This window comes from Diaporthe citri, assembly GCF_014595645.1.
Source record: "Diaporthe citri strain NFHF-8-4 chromosome Unknown scaffold_12, whole genome shotgun sequence".
In the NCBI taxonomy this organism is placed as follows: domain Eukaryota; kingdom Fungi; phylum Ascomycota; class Sordariomycetes; order Diaporthales; family Diaporthaceae; genus Diaporthe; species Diaporthe citri.
Window position 1 is genome coordinate 384,988 of NW_025064857.1, and position 17,612 is coordinate 402,599.

General features: G+C 35.0%; 3 protein-coding genes across 3 annotated transcripts; 1 reads left to right on the forward strand and 2 right to left on the reverse strand.

Annotated features, from left to right (window-relative positions):
• Positions 1 to 8,718: 8,718 nt before the first annotated feature.
• On the reverse strand, positions 8,719 to 10,594 carry INS49_004426 (uncharacterized protein; the record flags this gene model as incomplete). The annotated part of the gene is made up of 3 exons (XM_043165215.1): positions 8,719 to 9,408; positions 9,453 to 10,304; positions 10,361 to 10,594. The coding sequence occupies 3 exons, from the start codon at positions 10,592 to 10,594 to the stop codon at positions 8,719 to 8,721; spliced, it is 1,776 nt and encodes a 591-aa protein (XP_043017930.1).
• A 1,846-nt stretch (positions 10,595 to 12,440) lies between these two features.
• On the forward strand, positions 12,441 to 13,649 carry INS49_004427 (uncharacterized protein; the record flags this gene model as incomplete). The annotated part of the gene is made up of 3 exons (XM_043165216.1): positions 12,441 to 12,676; positions 12,725 to 13,142; positions 13,236 to 13,649. The coding sequence occupies 3 exons, from the start codon at positions 12,441 to 12,443 to the stop codon at positions 13,647 to 13,649; spliced, it is 1,068 nt and encodes a 355-aa protein (XP_043017931.1).
• A 687-nt stretch (positions 13,650 to 14,336) lies between these two features.
• On the reverse strand, positions 14,337 to 14,695 carry INS49_004428 (uncharacterized protein; the record flags this gene model as incomplete). Its single annotated transcript, XM_043165217.1, has 3 exons — positions 14,337 to 14,340; positions 14,401 to 14,494; positions 14,560 to 14,695. 3 exons carry the CDS (start codon positions 14,693 to 14,695, stop codon positions 14,337 to 14,339), a joined length of 234 nt encoding a protein of 77 aa, XP_043017932.1.
• Between the last annotated feature and the right edge of the window lie 2,917 nt (positions 14,696 to 17,612).

Here is a 17,612-nt window from a genome sequence, read left to right on the forward strand (position 1 = left end):
ATTATTATATTATTCTTTAAACATTATATTTATTATCCTTAATACTTAGCTTTTAAAGTTGCTTCTTTATAAAAATTATTAACTTTTATATAAAAGCCTTAATTTTAAATTTTTTCTTTATAAGAAAAATTAATGCTTATAAAGTTAATGCTAAATCCTTTAACTTGCATTTATTTTTATTATATATTTTTATAATGTAAATATTATTATTTTTATTCTTACTTTTATTATTAAAATATACTTAATATTGCTTTAAATTATTTTCCTTTAATTATTTCTCATCCTCTTAAAATTAAGCATTATAAGTAGCTTAATTATTTATTAAGTTCTTTTTTTATTTTTTATTATTCTTTTTAATCTTTTTAATAATTATCTTTTGCTTAAGTTATTTAAATATAATAATGCATATTTCTTAATAAATTTCTTTATATATAAGCCTTATATATACTTATTAATAATTTAATATAAAAAGTTTTAAAGCTAAGTTAATATAATAATTTAATCCTTTAATAGCTAAATTTTTTTAATTTAATATATATAAAAAATACTTAAGATTAAAACTTTTATTAAATTATTTATTATAAAGATTATAATAATTTAGCATTTAAAATAATAATTGCCTTAATAGTTTTTATTATTAAGAATGCTATATAATTTTATATTAAAAGTTTTAATGCTTTTAATATAAATATATAGCTTTTTAATTATATTATTAAAAAATATTTACTTATTTTAATATTAAAAGTTATTAATAATTTAAATAATAATTATTATAATAATATTATTTAAAAAAAGTATTTTAGCTTAAGCTATAATTATAGCCTTTAGCTTATTAATTTTAATAATTTTATAAAAGTTAACCTTAATAAGTAGCTTATTTTTTTAATATTTAGCATAAAAGTAAAATTAAAGGTAATCTTTATAATCTTTATTAAGGTTTTATTAGCTTAGTTTTAATTATCTTTATTATTAATAATAATTAAATTGCTATTAATATTAAGTAAATAAAAGTTATTATTATTAATATCTTTATTAATATTTATTAAATAAGTAAGTAAATAAAAGTTATTATTATTAATATTTTTATTAATATTTATTAAATAAGCATTATTAGTAATAATCTTGCTATAAGAATTAGCAAGATTAATAAGCTTATCTTTATCTTTATTAATTAAGGTAATTTTAGCCTTTTTTATAATTTTAATAATAATTTTAATCTTTATCTTATTATTTAATAAAAATGCAATTATAATATTTATTTTATTAATTAAGGTTATAATTATAATATTTATCTTATTAATTAAGGTTATAGTTATAAAGCTTGTTTTATTAATTAAGGTTGTAATTATAAAGTTTGCAGGAAAATCCTAATTTTAATTAATGATTATAGTAAAGCTACCTTTAATGCTAGCCATATTAATAGTAGCTATAGCGATAATTATATTAAATATATTCTTAATGTAAGAAGTAAATATAATGTTTATTAAATAATTTTGCTTATTATTATTATTTTTATAAGGTATGTTAATAAAAGTATTAAATAACTTTTATAAGTTATTATTAATATTTTTTATTATAATAAAAAGGAAAAAGATTTTATAAGAATTTAATAATTAAAATAAATATTTATAATTTAAAATTTTATAATTATTATATAATAATTATTAATTTATTTTTTAATTATAAAAAAAGTTAATAAATTATAAATAAATTTAATAAAAGTTAGTTTTAATATTATTATTAATAAATAATAGCAAAAGGTAATAATAATAATAAGGTTAATTTTAAAATAATAATTATTAATAATATTAATAATTATAAGATTATTTTTATATATAATAAGGTATTAAAAAGGTTTTAATTAAAGTATAAAAGGTTAAAGTTTATATTAAGGGTTTAAGTTTAAAAGGTATAAAATTTTATAGCTAGTAATGGCAAGATTAAAAGGAAAAGGATATTAATAGTAAATTGCTCCTTTTTTAATAAGAAAGGGCTATTTTAAGTTTCTTAATTAATTTATTTATTTATATATAAAGCTTATTATTATTAATAAGCTTTTATAATATAGTATTTAGAGTTAATTTTATTATTATATTAATAAGGTTATCTTTCTTATTTATTTACTTTACTTTAATAATTTTTTTTATTTTATATAATTTTTATAATAATATAATATTAATTATAAGGCGCTTTTCCTTTATTATTCTTAACTTTATAAGGTATTTATATAGGTTATATAAGTTTATATAAATAATTAAGAGTATATTTAGTAATAAGAGTTATTTTATAGCTATTTTAATTATTATAATTAAAGAAATTTTAATATTTACTTTATTTACTATATTATAAATTTTACTTATTAACATGCTTTAAATAATATATTTATACTTTATTAATAATTAATAAAGAATATTATTTATTATTATAAATTTTTTAGTTTCTTTATAAGTTTTATTTATAAGGATAATAATATATTTAAGTTAAAATATTAAGTTTTAGTTATTTATAAATAATCTATTTATAAATATAAAAAGTTTTGCTATTTTAAAATCTAAGGATATATATTTAATTTCTTATATAGCATTATCTATTTATTATAATAATTATATATTTAAGCTCTTATAATTTCTTACCTTTAGATTTTATATCTATATAATTATTAAAAGATTATATAAAGTCTTTAATTAGCAAATTAAAGCTATATATGCTTTATAAGCTCTTTATTTAAGGTATTTTTAAGGAGCATTTTTAATTATTATATTAATAAAGATAAGTTTATTAATTTATTCTTTTTATAAAGTAGTAATTAAGCTAATAATATTTATAATTATATAAGCCTTATTATAATTTATTAAATTTTTAAATATTAGCTTTTATTTTAATTTTTCTTATAGTTTTGCAGCTTTTATCTTAATTTCCTTTTTATTTTAAAGTTTTAATATAAATAAAATTAATATATTATTTATTTATATACTTATTATTTTAAAGGGTTATATAAGCTTTATAATTATTAAGTAAGGATTATATATAAAGTAATTTATCTTAAGCTTTTATTAATAATATTTTTAATATATATTAAATTAATAAATACTAAATTTTGCTATATTATATAAGGGTTAAATAATATAAATAATTATGCTTAAAGGATATTTATTTTTTAATTCTTTTAATAGCTTTATAAGGATTATCTTATATAATTTTAACTTTATTTAAAGATAGGCTTAAGTAATATCTTAAAATATAAGAATTATACCTTTTTCTTAAATTAATAAAAGGGTAAGTATAAGAATTATTTATTAGCTTATTCTTTAAATAATTAGGCTTTATATTAAAATTAATCCCTTTTTATTATTATTATAACCTTAAATAATAAATTAAGATTTTTTATAAGGTTTTATAATTTTATCTTTTACCTTTTATATTATATAAAACTTAAAGAAATAATATTTATTATATTACTTTGCTAATTATTTCTTAATTTAAAAAATATCTTTAATAATAAGGTTTTTAATTTCTATTTTATTAAACTTTTTAAATAATAAACTTAATATTATAATAACTTTATCTTATCTTAATTTAATTATTAAGTTATAATTTTTATTTTCTTTCTTTAAAATATATAATATAATAATATAGTTTTTTATTTTTAATAATAATAATTATATAATAAGTTATATTTAAGGTTTTATAGCTAAGTTTTTTGCTTATAAGGATTGCATTTCCTTATTATTATCTTAATAATATAGTTAAATAATTATTAATTTAAATATTATGGCTTTATTTAATATATTTAAGATTATATTATAGCTATTTATAATAATAACCTTATATAAATTCTTTTATCCCTTTCTTTCTTTTTATATGTAAACTTTGCATTATAATAAATATTTTATATTAAAGATAAGTTTAATCTTAATATTTAATGCATTTTATACTTATTATTTAGCTATAATTTTTTATAATATTTTTATAACCTTTAAAATAACTTTTACTTACTTTTATATTAATAATAATAATAATAATTTATATAATATTTATAAGTAGGCGTTAAAGATTAAAAGCATAAGAATTAATTTATTTAATTTAATAATATTATTAATAGCTTTTATAGCTATTTATAAGATAGCATTATTATTTATATTATTATGCAATTTAATATATAAGATTTTATATACTTATTTAAGAGCTTAATGATATTTCTTAACTTTCTTAATAAATTAATATATCTTTATAGGAACTTATTTATATTTAATTCCTATTATTTATACCTTTAAATAAAATTTTAAGAATATAAAGTTTATTCTTATATTATATTTAATAATATTTAATAATCCTTAATATATATTAATTTAAAGTATTTATAATATTTACTATATAATCTTTATAAATATAAATTTTAAGAATTTTACTTTTTAAAAAGTAATAGCTTAATTTATAATATAAAGAATTAAATATTTACTTAAATATATTATATTAATTAAGATTTTATAATTAAATTTATAATTATTATATAATGTAAACTTAAAACGCTTAAATGTAAGTTTACTTATTTAATAATAATAATATATCTTTTTAATCTTTGCTATTACTTATTTATTAATATTTAAATTGCTAGCTTTTTTAAGTATTTAGCATAATTAATTTATTAATAAATATTTAAAGCAATAATAAAGTTTCCTTATTTTTATTTTTAAAAGGAAATATATAGTATTAATAATTTAATTTAAGAAAAATTATAAATAACTTTATTTTTTAAGTATTAATATAATAATTATATTATTAAAGGAAATTATTTTATTTATAATATTATTATAATATACTTAAAGTTTATTTATATTTATTAAGTAAAGTAAGAATAGGGTTTATATTTAAATAATATAAAAGTTAATATAATTAATTAAGGTAAAAACTTTTATTATATTAAGTAAATTAATAATTATCTTATTATTAAATTTAATTTTAGCTTTTTTTATAACGGTTATATTAATTTAATACTTTAAGTTTTCTTATTATAATATAAAAAATTACTTATATTTAGCTATAAATATTAATAATATTCTTATATTTAATAAAATTCCTTAAAAATAAATTTAATTATATTTATTCTTTAAAATAAATTAATTAGCTATAATAATTATTTTTATTTAAAAAATATTATTTTTTATAATTTAATATATAAACGCTTTATTAGCTAAGAAATTAATATTTATATAATAAATCTTCTTATTAAGTTTTATCTTTATAATATAAATATTGCTATTATAATTATTATCTTAATTTTATTTATTTTTATATTTATAAAATTTATCTTTATTATTTATTTTATATTTCTTAAATTTATTTAAAAAAATATTAAAGTTATTATTATAACTTTTATATTTATATTATATTAAATAATTTCTTTTTATTAAATATTACTTATTAATTAAATATTTAATTAATTAATATCTTTCCTTTTTATAAATATAATATCTTTTCATTTAAAGTTATTTTTCTTCTTTTTTATAAATATTATTATTTTAAGTTTTATAATTAATGTTATAAGATTTTAATTACTTAAAGCTTAAATAGCTTAAATTTAATTAGCTAAATCTTTAATTTTCTTAAAATGCTTAAAATTATAATTATTATTTTTTTCTTAACTTTTAATTATTATATTTATAATTAATATAATATTAATTTAAAACTTTATTTATAATATAAATTATAATTATATAATTAAGTTATATTTTTATTATAAATCTTAGGTTTAAAAATAACTCTTTATATAATTAAGCTAACTTAAAAAGAGTTATTTTTAGCTTAAGAACTTCTTTATAAGCTTTAATTATTATTATTCTTAAGTTATCCTTTTTAATATAATCTTAGCTTAATGCTTATTAATAAAGTTATAACTTATTAAGCATTAAATATAAAATCTTATATAAGTTTTTATTTAAGTTTTATATTTTTATTTTTATAAATATTATTATTATTTAATTTATATAATAATATTAATAATTAAGGTTTATATTAAAATATACTTTAATTTTAAGATATATTATTATAAATATATTAATTTAATTTATAAAATAAAGATAATAAGTTTTAGCTTAATCTTTAAGTATTTAAGGAAAAATTATATAAAATTAATTTAATTAAATTTTAATATAATAATAAATATTAAAAAATATCTTTATTTTATTATTTAATAAGTTATATAAATTCTTAATATACTTATAAAAATTATTAAAGGTTTTTATAAATTATGTTAACTTTATTAAATTTAAGTATTTATTAAAAATATATTATAAGGAAAGAGTTTTATATAAGTTATACTTTTTATTTAGCAAAGGTATTTTTAAGATAGCTTAAGGTTATATTAAGTATAATATATATTTTTAATGTAAGCTTTATTAATTATATTAATTTTTAATAAATTATATTATTAAGTTTAAGTTTTATAATTATATACTTAAAGTTAATAATAATAATAAATATTGCTTTAAGGATTATCCTTTTAATAATTATTATTATTTAAAGCTTATTTATAATGCTTATAAGGGCTATATTTATAATTATTATCTTTAAAGTTATATATAATATTTATTTATGCTTAATTTTAAGGCTAATAAGGTATTATAAAGCTTATTATTAATTTATTTTAATCTTTTTTTAGCTTAAATTATGGTAATTAATTATAATATTATAAGTTAATTATTATATTTTATATAAATGCCTTGCATTTAAAAAAAGACTTTTAAGTATTATTAGTAAGAATTTAGTAATGCTTTAAATATTATTTATATTTATGCTATATAATTCTTATAATAAATAATAAAAAGATTATTATTATAAAGGTTTTATTATATATAGCTTGCTAAAGTATTTGTTAAATAAATAATTAAGTATTTTATTAATATTTCTTATATAAAAATTATAAATTATAGTTTTAAGTTAATATATTTATAATAAGCTAAGTTAATTAAAATTTAAGTAAGCATTTTATTAATTATATACTTTTTAATAAAAGTTAATAGCTTTTTAATATTATTAACTATACTTATAAATTTTTATAATAAATATTATAAAAAGTAAGCTATTAATAAAATAAGTAATATTTAAAAGTAAGTTAATAATAATAATTTAATAATAAATAAGTTATAATTATTAAAAGAAAAAAGTTATTAATTCCTTTAAGCCTTAAAAGCTAAGGCTTTTTTTTATTATTAAGTCCTTTTATATTAATTAAAAACATAATGCATAATTTGTATTTATTTATAATATAGCATTATATTAGCTTTAGTAATTATAATAATTATAAGCTTTATTTATTTAATAATTATAATAATTATAAGCTTTATTTATTTAATAAAATAAAGCTTTATTAAGTTTTGCTAAGTTTTAAAAAGGATTTAAAAATAAGTTTATTTTTAGTAAAGTTTTATATATAATAAATGCATATTTCTTAAATAATAATAAATATATATATAGATATTGTAAGAAATACTATTTAATTTATTTAATCTTTATAATATTTACTTAGAAAGTTTAATAATATAAAAAGGCTTAAAGAAGTAATTATTATTATATAACGCTTATTAATAAAAAGGATATAATTTTTAAATTAAGAAAATCCTTATAAAATTACTTCTTTTACCTTATTAATTTATAATACTTATAATTATTAATTAATATTAATAGGTTTCTTATATATATAATAATTATATGGGAAGCAATTATATATTAATATTGTTTTATCTAAGTTTTAAGAGGCTACGTGCCCCGGAGGGGATAACTAAAGTAGCCTTCCAAGTGACGAGGGTCGTACTTGCCAACAGCAAGGCTATGAGACCGTTCCTTTATTCGAATAAGGGCGAGCGAAAGTTTACCTTCACATTGTTTGAAATGTTTTTGGTCCATGCATAGCTACGTCTACATGTTTATTACTTACACTGAAGGTTAAAGAAAGGGCAATGTGGCCCAAATAATGATTTTTTTACCCCGTTGAGCCATACAGCGCCCTTATCACGTAACTCAACGCACGAGAGCCCGTGGTGGTGATGACGGGCTCTACTTTGTTCCGCGACTCGTGTGCTCGTAGAAGTGATAGCTCAATTTGGACGAAGCCATCGTGACAATCCTTGTATTTGGCAGTGCAAGACCTGCGTGTTTTGCTGCTAGGCTCCCTCGCCCTGTTCGTTGGCCAATTTCAGTCGTAGTCGGATAGGCTTTATACTACCAAATCAGCCTGACCGCCCCAGCGGGGCGAGGTGAATGGTCTCTTCGAGGTGAATAACCTGTTCGGGGTGACCTCGGGAACCTTCTCGCATTCTAGGTGGCCCCTCAGGGGTGGAGTCAACTTGTTTGGAAACGCATCTCCGAGGGGAAAGCGAGGTCACACGGGACTTGGATCGTATGAGATATTCGCTGGAGTCTTGACGACGTGGGCCTGGGACCGTGGACCCATCGTGAATGCATGCGGGCAGCAGTCTCAAAGCTGTGACGGGTCGACAATGACTTGCGAGATATCGCATACCGGGCTCCGCCTGCAAGCTGAGCCTGGAATCAGTCGAACGGATGCAAGTCGTCTCAGCCTTTATCGTCTGAAAGTTGAGACTTGAAGGGAAGACCCAGCTGGGGGAGATCACAAATAGAACAACGAGCCGAAGAGTAATATGGGAATTGAGGACCATCTATGCTTCTTAGCCCCTTCACCAAAACCATATCTCATACTCATTATGCCTCAGACCTCATCAACACGATGTCAAAAGGCGGATAATGCAGCTCAACACCACCCCAATCCTTCTCCACCAGGGCGACCTGGCTAAGCGGCCACCCGTTCTGATCAGTATACCCGCCAAAGTCAAACCAGTCACACTCGTCCAGCGCCGGTATCGTCCTCCAAATGCTCACCCCCTCCCCCAGCTTCGCAGCATCCCCCGCCGCCTCGGAGGGGTTGAGCCCGGACCCCACGCCCTTCACGCCGAAGAACAACCCCCCACTCGTCGCGTTGGCCTTCCAGTTCAGCCTGTCGAGCCCCTCGAGGGCGTCCGTCCCGTTGACGATGAGCGCGCGGAGGAACAGGTTCCCGCCCTCGACCTCGAGAAGCGCGTAGGACTGCGGGCCCGCGTCCGGTCCCGCCGCGGGGTTCGTCGTCGCGACCTCGTCGGCGATCAGGCCCGAGTCGACGGCCACGGTGTAGTTCCCCGCGAAGCGCTGGGTCATGAGGTTGGCCAGGGCGGCCTCGAACGCCGGGACGAGGATCTCGTGGACGGAGTCCCTGACGGAGGAGGGGGATATCCTCGATCGATTTGCTTCGCCTGACTCCTGAGACAAGATAACGAGCCCGTAGCCGAGGTTCGGGACGACGTCGATCCAGGCGTGGTTGCCTGCGGCGTCGCCGGACTTGCCGTAGACGTAGTAGGTCTGTTCGCGCCGGGCGTGATGTCGATCTCCCACCCGAAGCCGACCTGCTGCTTCCCATCGGGGAGGGAGATGCGAGGTTGGAGGGACTGGCGCCGCTGGGTGGGGGTGATGAGTTGCGGCGAGGGCGACAGCCAGACCTGGTGGAGGTAGGCGGCGAGATCCGATACAGAAGACCACATCCCCCCTGCGGGATTGTATCCGTCGACGACGAGGTCGACCCAGTTGGCGACTCCTGGGACGGCGAGATTTTCCGCCATTTCCGGGGCAGGCGGCCCGAAAAAAGATCGGGTCATGCCCAACGGGCCGAAAATGTCATTCTGGACGTAGTCGGCCCAAGACTCGTTGGTACCCGTCAGACTGCTCCGATAGCTGGCCACAGCGGCGCCGAGTACGGCAAAGCCGGCGTTCGAGTAGGCCGCTCTTTGGCCCGGCGCAAACATCAAGTTGCGCCCGCTGAGGTACTGCACAACATCGTCCGGCGTGACGGAGGCCCACTCGGCACCAATGTACGCCGCGGATGCTCGGCCCGAGGCAGTCACCATGTTGAAGTCGGTCGTCGAGTAGCCCTCCCTGGTCAGGCCGGAGCTGTGCGTGCCCAGCATTGAGAGCGTGATCTCGCTCCCTCCGTTCAGCCAATCTTCCTCCGGGAGGCGGAAAGAGGGAAGCACCGTGCGGACGGGCGTGTCGACGCTCAGGGGCTGGATGTTCGGATTGGCTGCAGCCATGGCGCGACTGACATTCTGCAGGGCGAGGGCGGAGAATGCGGCCAGGTTCTTGGACGCAGACGCGAGGCGGAAGACGGAGTCGCTGCTGATTCTGTCCGTACTAGATGAGTCGTTCATTTTGAGGCGGCCATGGTTGAATGCGAAGGCCAGGCCTGGTCCGGATGCATGCGCCTAGCACCTTTGATCAGTATAATCCAAATCTAGTCAGGCAAGATGCTATCGCTTACCACTCCAAAGCTGAGTCCATCGCTGGTGGTGTTGGTGAACAAACTGGAGAGGTTCTGCTGGACCTGTGCAAAAGCTGCTATGATGGCCTCGTCCTGCAGGATGGCCGGGTCCGAGATTAACCCACTGCTCACATCTGGTATACAGGCTGAGGATGCAAGGCACGAGAAAAAGGCCAGGGTCGCCGCCACTAATACCAAAGGCGAGTCATGTGAGCGATGCCGACGACACCACATCTTATGGTGCTGTCCCATCCAAAGAGCAGCTGGTGCGAAGGAAATGGGAGCTGTAAGAAGTCGGTAGGGCCAGATTATAGATCTAGTGCCGGGTCTGATCGGAGGTACTAGCATTGAAAACCAGCAGTCGCCTTAATAAATAGATCCAAGAAAGATCGGCCAGACAAGGTTTCCGAGAGGTGTATCCGTCGTAAAGCTTAAAGAAATTAACACCGTGCACGTCCTCCTGTAGCTGCGGCTGTTCCGAGAGCAGCCTGCATTGACTCCGAGCTTCGGGTGCCTGTTAAACATGCGATCGCTGCACCCACACTTCATGGGCGTGTGACCCTTCTATATACATCATTGAAGTGGACCATTCAACGTAACAACCTGTCTTATCTATTGCGACACATTCTGAGTGAATAGAACGTTACTTGCCAGCTGAATACGATCAGTTTGGACTTGGATTGTATGCAGAGAGGGATCAACTGACCCAAGTTATCGTACGGGCCAAGGGTCTCTCTCTTGGCCTTGTTGGCTGTTTACACGTATTGGGGCTGCCTAGGCAATTTTCCGGCAAGCCGAGATAGATAGCAAGCTCTATACAATATGTGCCCGATTCCCCGAGATCCTTCACACCAGTTCGAGAAGGTAGTAGAGAGCCTGTTGGGGGTATCTGAACAGGGGAGATTCCCTGATTTGTCTTGACCCCAGAATTAGACTCTCAATCATGACGATGGCATTACAAACCGGAAGTAGAGATAGAGTTGCCAACCGAGTCGTCGGGTCCTGGTCAATTTCAAACCCCGTTCCCTCTTCTACGTAATTCTATATGGCCTAAGGAGGTCCCCAGAGTATCTGTACAGCGTAAATAAGAGCTGAGAGAGTCCAGCCCCCATGGTTATGATTTTGTGCTTTTCCTCGAGTTGAGAATTACCCGGAAAATGACAACGTTTTACCGGACTATGAGACCGTGTTGGACTAATGTAAAAGGGCTCTTGCGACGGTTTGAGGGACAATGTTCGTCCGAGACGAAGAATTTCTGAGTTTATTTTCCATCTAACAATGCCCTAGTGGTCTTTGACTTTGGATACTAATGCAAGGCCCGGTGTGGTGTGGCGGGGGAGACTTTGGCTAGAGTGGGGTGTTTGCAGGGAGGCAATTTACTGCACGTGTCGTGAAAGGGGTTGGATGGCTCTCCTCTACCTCGCATCAACGCGCAAAAGTGGGATAAATCCCGTCATCTATCTTTGACCTCAAGACTCAGGCTTCCAAAAAAGACGGTAGGTTGCTGTAACTACTGGGAATGGCCAGTGTGCCCAGGTATAGGACGGACAGGCTGGCTTGGTTCAGGGGCCGGCCTCCCGTCGCGGGGAGCTCCCACAGCGGGGCATGGATGTGGGTTTGGAGCTCCTTGTCGCAACCGTAAGGCTGACCTGGGGTCCTTATCAGATAAGAGGAGCTGGAGCGAATTCTGGCACTCCCTGGAAAGATTATGACTCCAACTGCGATGACTCTGCTGCTGGTATTACGATTCTTGTGATTCCAAGCTTCCCATAACTCGGCTTGACCTTTTTCAACTACTTGCCTCTTCCGTCTCACAATAATTGCCCTCAGACAAGCTGCAACGCCTCAAATTCACTGCCAATTGGACCCTGCCGACACCGGAGCTGTTGTGACGATGGCACCAGGCAAGAAGGAGAACATGCTGTGGTGAGGTCGCTTCACTGGTACGCCCTCATGACACCTTCAGTCAGAAGCATTGTATCCCTTAGAGACCCATGAGGCATCTTGAGGGACCAATTAGCCTTCAACTACCCTCCTGCCACCCAATTGAGTCCCTAGCAGACCAGTCAAGCTAACCACCATGCGTTCTGCTCAACAGGAGGCCTCAACCCCCTCATGGAGCAGTACAACGAGTCCCTCTCCTTCGACAACGTCCTCCACAAGCAAGACATCCTCGGCTCCATCTCCTTCGCCCGCGCGAAACACAAAGGCCGGCCGCCTGACCGAGGACGAGTTCAAGAAGATCGAGGCCGGCCTGCTCGAGATCATCGTCAAGGACGACGCGGGAAAGCTTCACACGGGCCGCAGCCGCAACGAGTAGATCGCCACCGACACGCGCCTGTGGCTGCGCGACGAGCTCGACAGGCTCGAGGGCTTCCTCAGGAGCTTCCTGTCCGTCATCGCGAGGAGCGCCGAGTCCGAGATCGACTACGTCATGTCGGGCTACACCCACCTGCAGCGCGCCCAGCCCATCCGCTGGAGCCACTGGATGCTGAGCTACGGCTTCGCCTTCGCCAACGACCTCGAGCGGCTGCGCGAGATCCGCAAGGGGGTCAACCGCAGCCCCCTGGGGTGCGGCGCGCTGGCGGGCAACCCGTTCGGCATCGACAGGGAGATGATGGCCGGGGAGCTGGGCTTCGAGGGCCTGCTGTGGAACTCGATGGGCGCCGTGGCCGACCGCGACTTCGTCCTCGAGACGCTACAGTGGGGCAGCTTCCTGATGCAGCACATCAGCCGGTGGGCCGAGGACCTGATCATTTACTCGTCCGCCGAGTTCGGCTTCGTGCGGTTGGCGGACGCCTACTCCACGGGCTCGTCCCTTATGCCCCAGAAGAACCCGACAGCCTGAGCGGCCGGCTTCATGATGACGCTCAAGGGTCTGCCGTCCACGTATAACAAGGACCTCCAGGAGTCCGTCGAGCCGCTGCTGGACCACGTCAAGACCGTCGGCGACAGCATCCAGATCGCAGAGGGCGTGCTTTCGACGCTGGCCACGCAACCAGAGAAGATGCGCGCCGCGCTCGACCCCTTCATGCTGGTGCGCAAGGGCGTGCCATTCCGGGAGACGCACCACATAAGCGGCCGGTGCGTGGCGCTCAGCGAGCAGACGGGCACGCCCATGAACGAGCCTACGTACGAGCAGATGAAGTGCGTGGACGCCCGGTTTGGGGAGGATATTGCTGAGTCGTTTGACTACGAGAAGAGCGTCGAGATGAGGGCCGCCAAGGGTGGCACGAGCAAGGCATGCGTGCTGGAGCAAGTCAAGGTTCTGACTGGCATGATCGCCTAGATGAGAGAGGTTCCGAATCCATGGTGTTTGGGCATGGTATTTTAAAAGCAATTTGTCTTGTATGAATGTCTAAAAGCGACGATTGACAAATGAGATGCTACTGAGCACGTAAATATCTTTCCCTCGTTCTCCATCTTGTCTTAACCCTTGAACCCCTCCCCCCCCCCAACCCGGAGATCCCTTCCCCCTACCAACGTCTTTGCGCTGCTAAGAACTTGGGTACAGCCATTGCAGCGCCGGCGTTCTATTCCTCAACGGGGATCAAATCATGCGTTCTTGGGCTGGTGGTGCAGCCGGCGTTTTCTTTCTTAAGGGAGTGGGGAGATATGCATCGATTTGTGGACTTTCCTCCTCACAAAGTTCTCCTCCTGGGATGCTCTAAACACACGGCTTGTAGGACTCCCTGCTGAGTACTATTTTATTCCCTTCTTGATAGACTCGACCTAGGAACTGATTGTCTGCAGCCTTGTGGTTACTAGTGTGGATGGAGTTAGTTGAGGGTACTTGGTATAGGATTATAGGGATCACAGCACACAAACTCACATCCGTACTCACTCATACCGCGCTTGAATACCGATCCAGTACCTCTGTTGTAGCGAAATTCCCGGTATTTTCGACTCGTGCTGCATATTCCGCCCTGCGAGAGGAGGTTTGGGCGATGCTTTCGCTGTGATCTGAGCAGGGCTTTTAACTCCTGCATTTCCTGAAGATGGAAAACGAATCGCCAGAGATACAAGTGTATTTAACTTACGAGGGTTTGCGGTATGTGAGGGCCTCCCTCTCTGCGCTGCCGATGTTGGAAATGGCAGGGAGAACAACTTGACCGCTGAGTCTGATATCATCCGCTGTTTAGATCAGTTTAGCCTAGGCATTTCCAGCGAAAGGGATGAGCCTGGACTATTGTACTTACTATCACTACTTCCATTGGCGTGTGATTCTTGAGTAACGACCTGTTCATGGTTGCTTATACACTCCCAGAGGGCGATGGCTGTATCCAACGCGGCTATGAGCAGAGCAATGATCCCAACTACTACTTCGGTCGACATCTTCGGCGACGAACTGGCTCGGAAATAAATGTATATAAGGGAAGATTTGGATGTTTCAGGTTCTATTGTCTCGGCCGGGGCTGAAGGAATGGCTGTGGAAAGGTTGTGTTGAGCTGCTCTGCGGCTGGTCTGAGGTGGGTACCTGAAATTTGGCTAAAGTGGGAAACTGCGGATTCGGATACTAGCTACACAATGTCGCTGGTTCCGAACATGAGCCTTGATATTTATAGGCAGACTGGCGGCAGAGTTTGTGCTTTACTTCTCGGGGTTTGTAGCGTGGTTTTGATGTTCCTCACTTCGCCCATTTCACATGTTGTCAAGACCCAGCACGAAAATGGGACCAGCACCGTCTGTACCTTTGCATATGCCAGGCAATCATAGCACAACGGAATGCACTAAATTCTCAACTTGGTAGACGCGGCGTTTGTCATGCCGTCTTGGATTTTGTAGCGTGAAATCTCTGGCGCGAATATCATACTGGTCCTCAGTGGTCATGGGTGCCGCGTCCCTCAATCCCTGTTCCTCGGGTTTTGTAGCGTGTGTCGCAGAGGGCCGTGTGCTGTTCTAGAAATGCCTGACAGCCATCCACCAGTGACCAGGGTCATGATTTTGGTTCTGTTAATCGAATAATTATATCACGATTGGTGGCGCTTCTACAATTATGGACAAGTGTCGCTCACGTGCGCCTCAGCTCTAACGGTTTCAGCGGTCATAGTGACGCTATTCGGGTTCTGTTAATTGAATATGTAGACGTAAGTGGCTACTAGGCCAGCCAAGTCGGCTTTGTCATTTGTCAGCTACTACAGGCCCCATCTATGATAGGTATAGGTTTTTATACATAAGTCGTAACGGCGGACCCTCCACATGGTCTGAAGTCAGGCCCGCTCCTCATCCATTAAGAGTTGACATCGGAACCCTCAATCCACTCACACCTGTGCCTATGAAACATTCAAAGCCAAGTCCTGCTTATCAATACCAGGCTTATTTCTTGTTCCGTCATTCATCAATATCATCACGTCCCCTCTCGTCCCTTCAGCGATGCCTCGACGTAAATCTCGCGCAACTCATCCTCAGGTGGACGAGTGTGAGCTACACAGAAGGGAAATATCTCGTCTCTTGGAGCTGCATAGAAGGGAGATATCTCGTCTCTTCACAGAGAAAAGGATGACTTACAAGAAGATTGTCAATCACATGAAGATTGAGCATGGTTTTAACACGAAGTAAGTCTGAGCATCCCAACTCTACCCGTGATATGAACATATTCTGCCCAGCACCGAAGTAACCCACGTATCAGAATCAAAGACTATGAGTACAGGTTCCAGAAGTGGAATCTCCGCCGAAATTTCCATAAATCGGAACTGAGGTATATCCAAAGCCAACTTTCAAGGAGAAAACAAGCTGGTAGACCAAGCGAGATTGTCGTATCGGGTATCAGATGGTCTGAATCGATGGTTCTTGGGAGGCTTGATCGGCACGAGCGCTCCTCGTTATCTAGCGGTAGGCTTCTTAAATCTCGAGTTTGCATGGCCTGTTTCATTGACTGATTTTTACAGAGGAAATGAGCATTGATACGCTCCCGGACTTCATTGCTCGTGTTCAGACTCCATCCCCATTGATGTCGGACCTTTCTGAGTGGCCCAAGGAATTACCATGGCTTCAATTCGACTCATCCTTCCGTCAATGTAAATTCCTTCTCCACTTTATATCGCAATTTACATTCTGATTCTAAACTTTCTACAGCTATATCGACACTCACAGCCGGTAACGTGGCAGGGCAATTGTTCAAGCCGCCAGGACAAGAGCCACTATTGGTCGAAATGATGGGGCATCACATCGACAAAGTATTTTCGGAGCTCTCATATCATCAAGGGAGTAATCCTATCCATCCTCGACGGAGAATTCGAGCCGTACTAGAGGTTACAGTTCCTCAAATCTATGAAGGCGACCATGAAACCACCGCTGAGATTCTCCATACGGGTTCACAAGAATCACTCGCCGTGGAACTGGTGCGGCTACTCATCTATCTCGAAGCAAATAATATGGGTCACCAATTCGAAAGAATCACGGGCTGCAATGTCGACTTTTCAAGATCTGCGAATATGATGGACTTCCTGCGCCGTGTAGGCTTCCTGACCAGGGCAAACATAGACTGGCTGGGAAGGTCTACCGATTATACCAGCCAAGTGTTCCTGGGACGACTTCTTGATCACTCCATCAACGATGCAAACAGCTTGGATGTACTAGCATGGTTGATACCCAACCATTTTGACGTCGACCACGCTGTGCAAAGCTTTGGAGATCATTGGTTTCGCGTGGTGGAAAGATACGAATTTATGCGAGACGTTTCCAAAGCCTGGAATCAAAATTCCCGCAGGACGTTGCTCCAAGCCTCCTCGCTCGCCGGAAATATTCACGCGGTTGGTCTTCTCTTGAATCTCGGTGCAGACCCGTACGGCATCAGCAGCCCACAAGATTATTCGCCTCTAGAGTGCGTGGCAAGCCTTGAGAACCATGACCGCGCAGACATCATCGCGGGCTTGCTTTTGTCCAAGAAAACAAGCAGCTCATCAGAGTATCAGGTGGTCGCCCTTGAAAGAGCTCTTCAGCTAGCAATAGCAAAAGCCCACACCAAGCTTACTGTGAGGATGCTGTCGGAGCGCGAACGCCTAGGACATGGAACCATCTGCTCGAAGCACTTTACCATTGCTGCAAAATATGCAGATCGCGACACAATCTGTCTGCTTGTTGATCACTCTCCGCGCGATCGCAATGGATCCGTTACGCTTCCCAAGGATATTTTATTCACGGCGGTTTCCAGACACACTATCAACAACTGTCTGGACTTGTTAGTTGACATGTTCACCTATCTGCTGGATCTTGGGGCCGACCCATCAACATTGAGATGCAGACATGGATG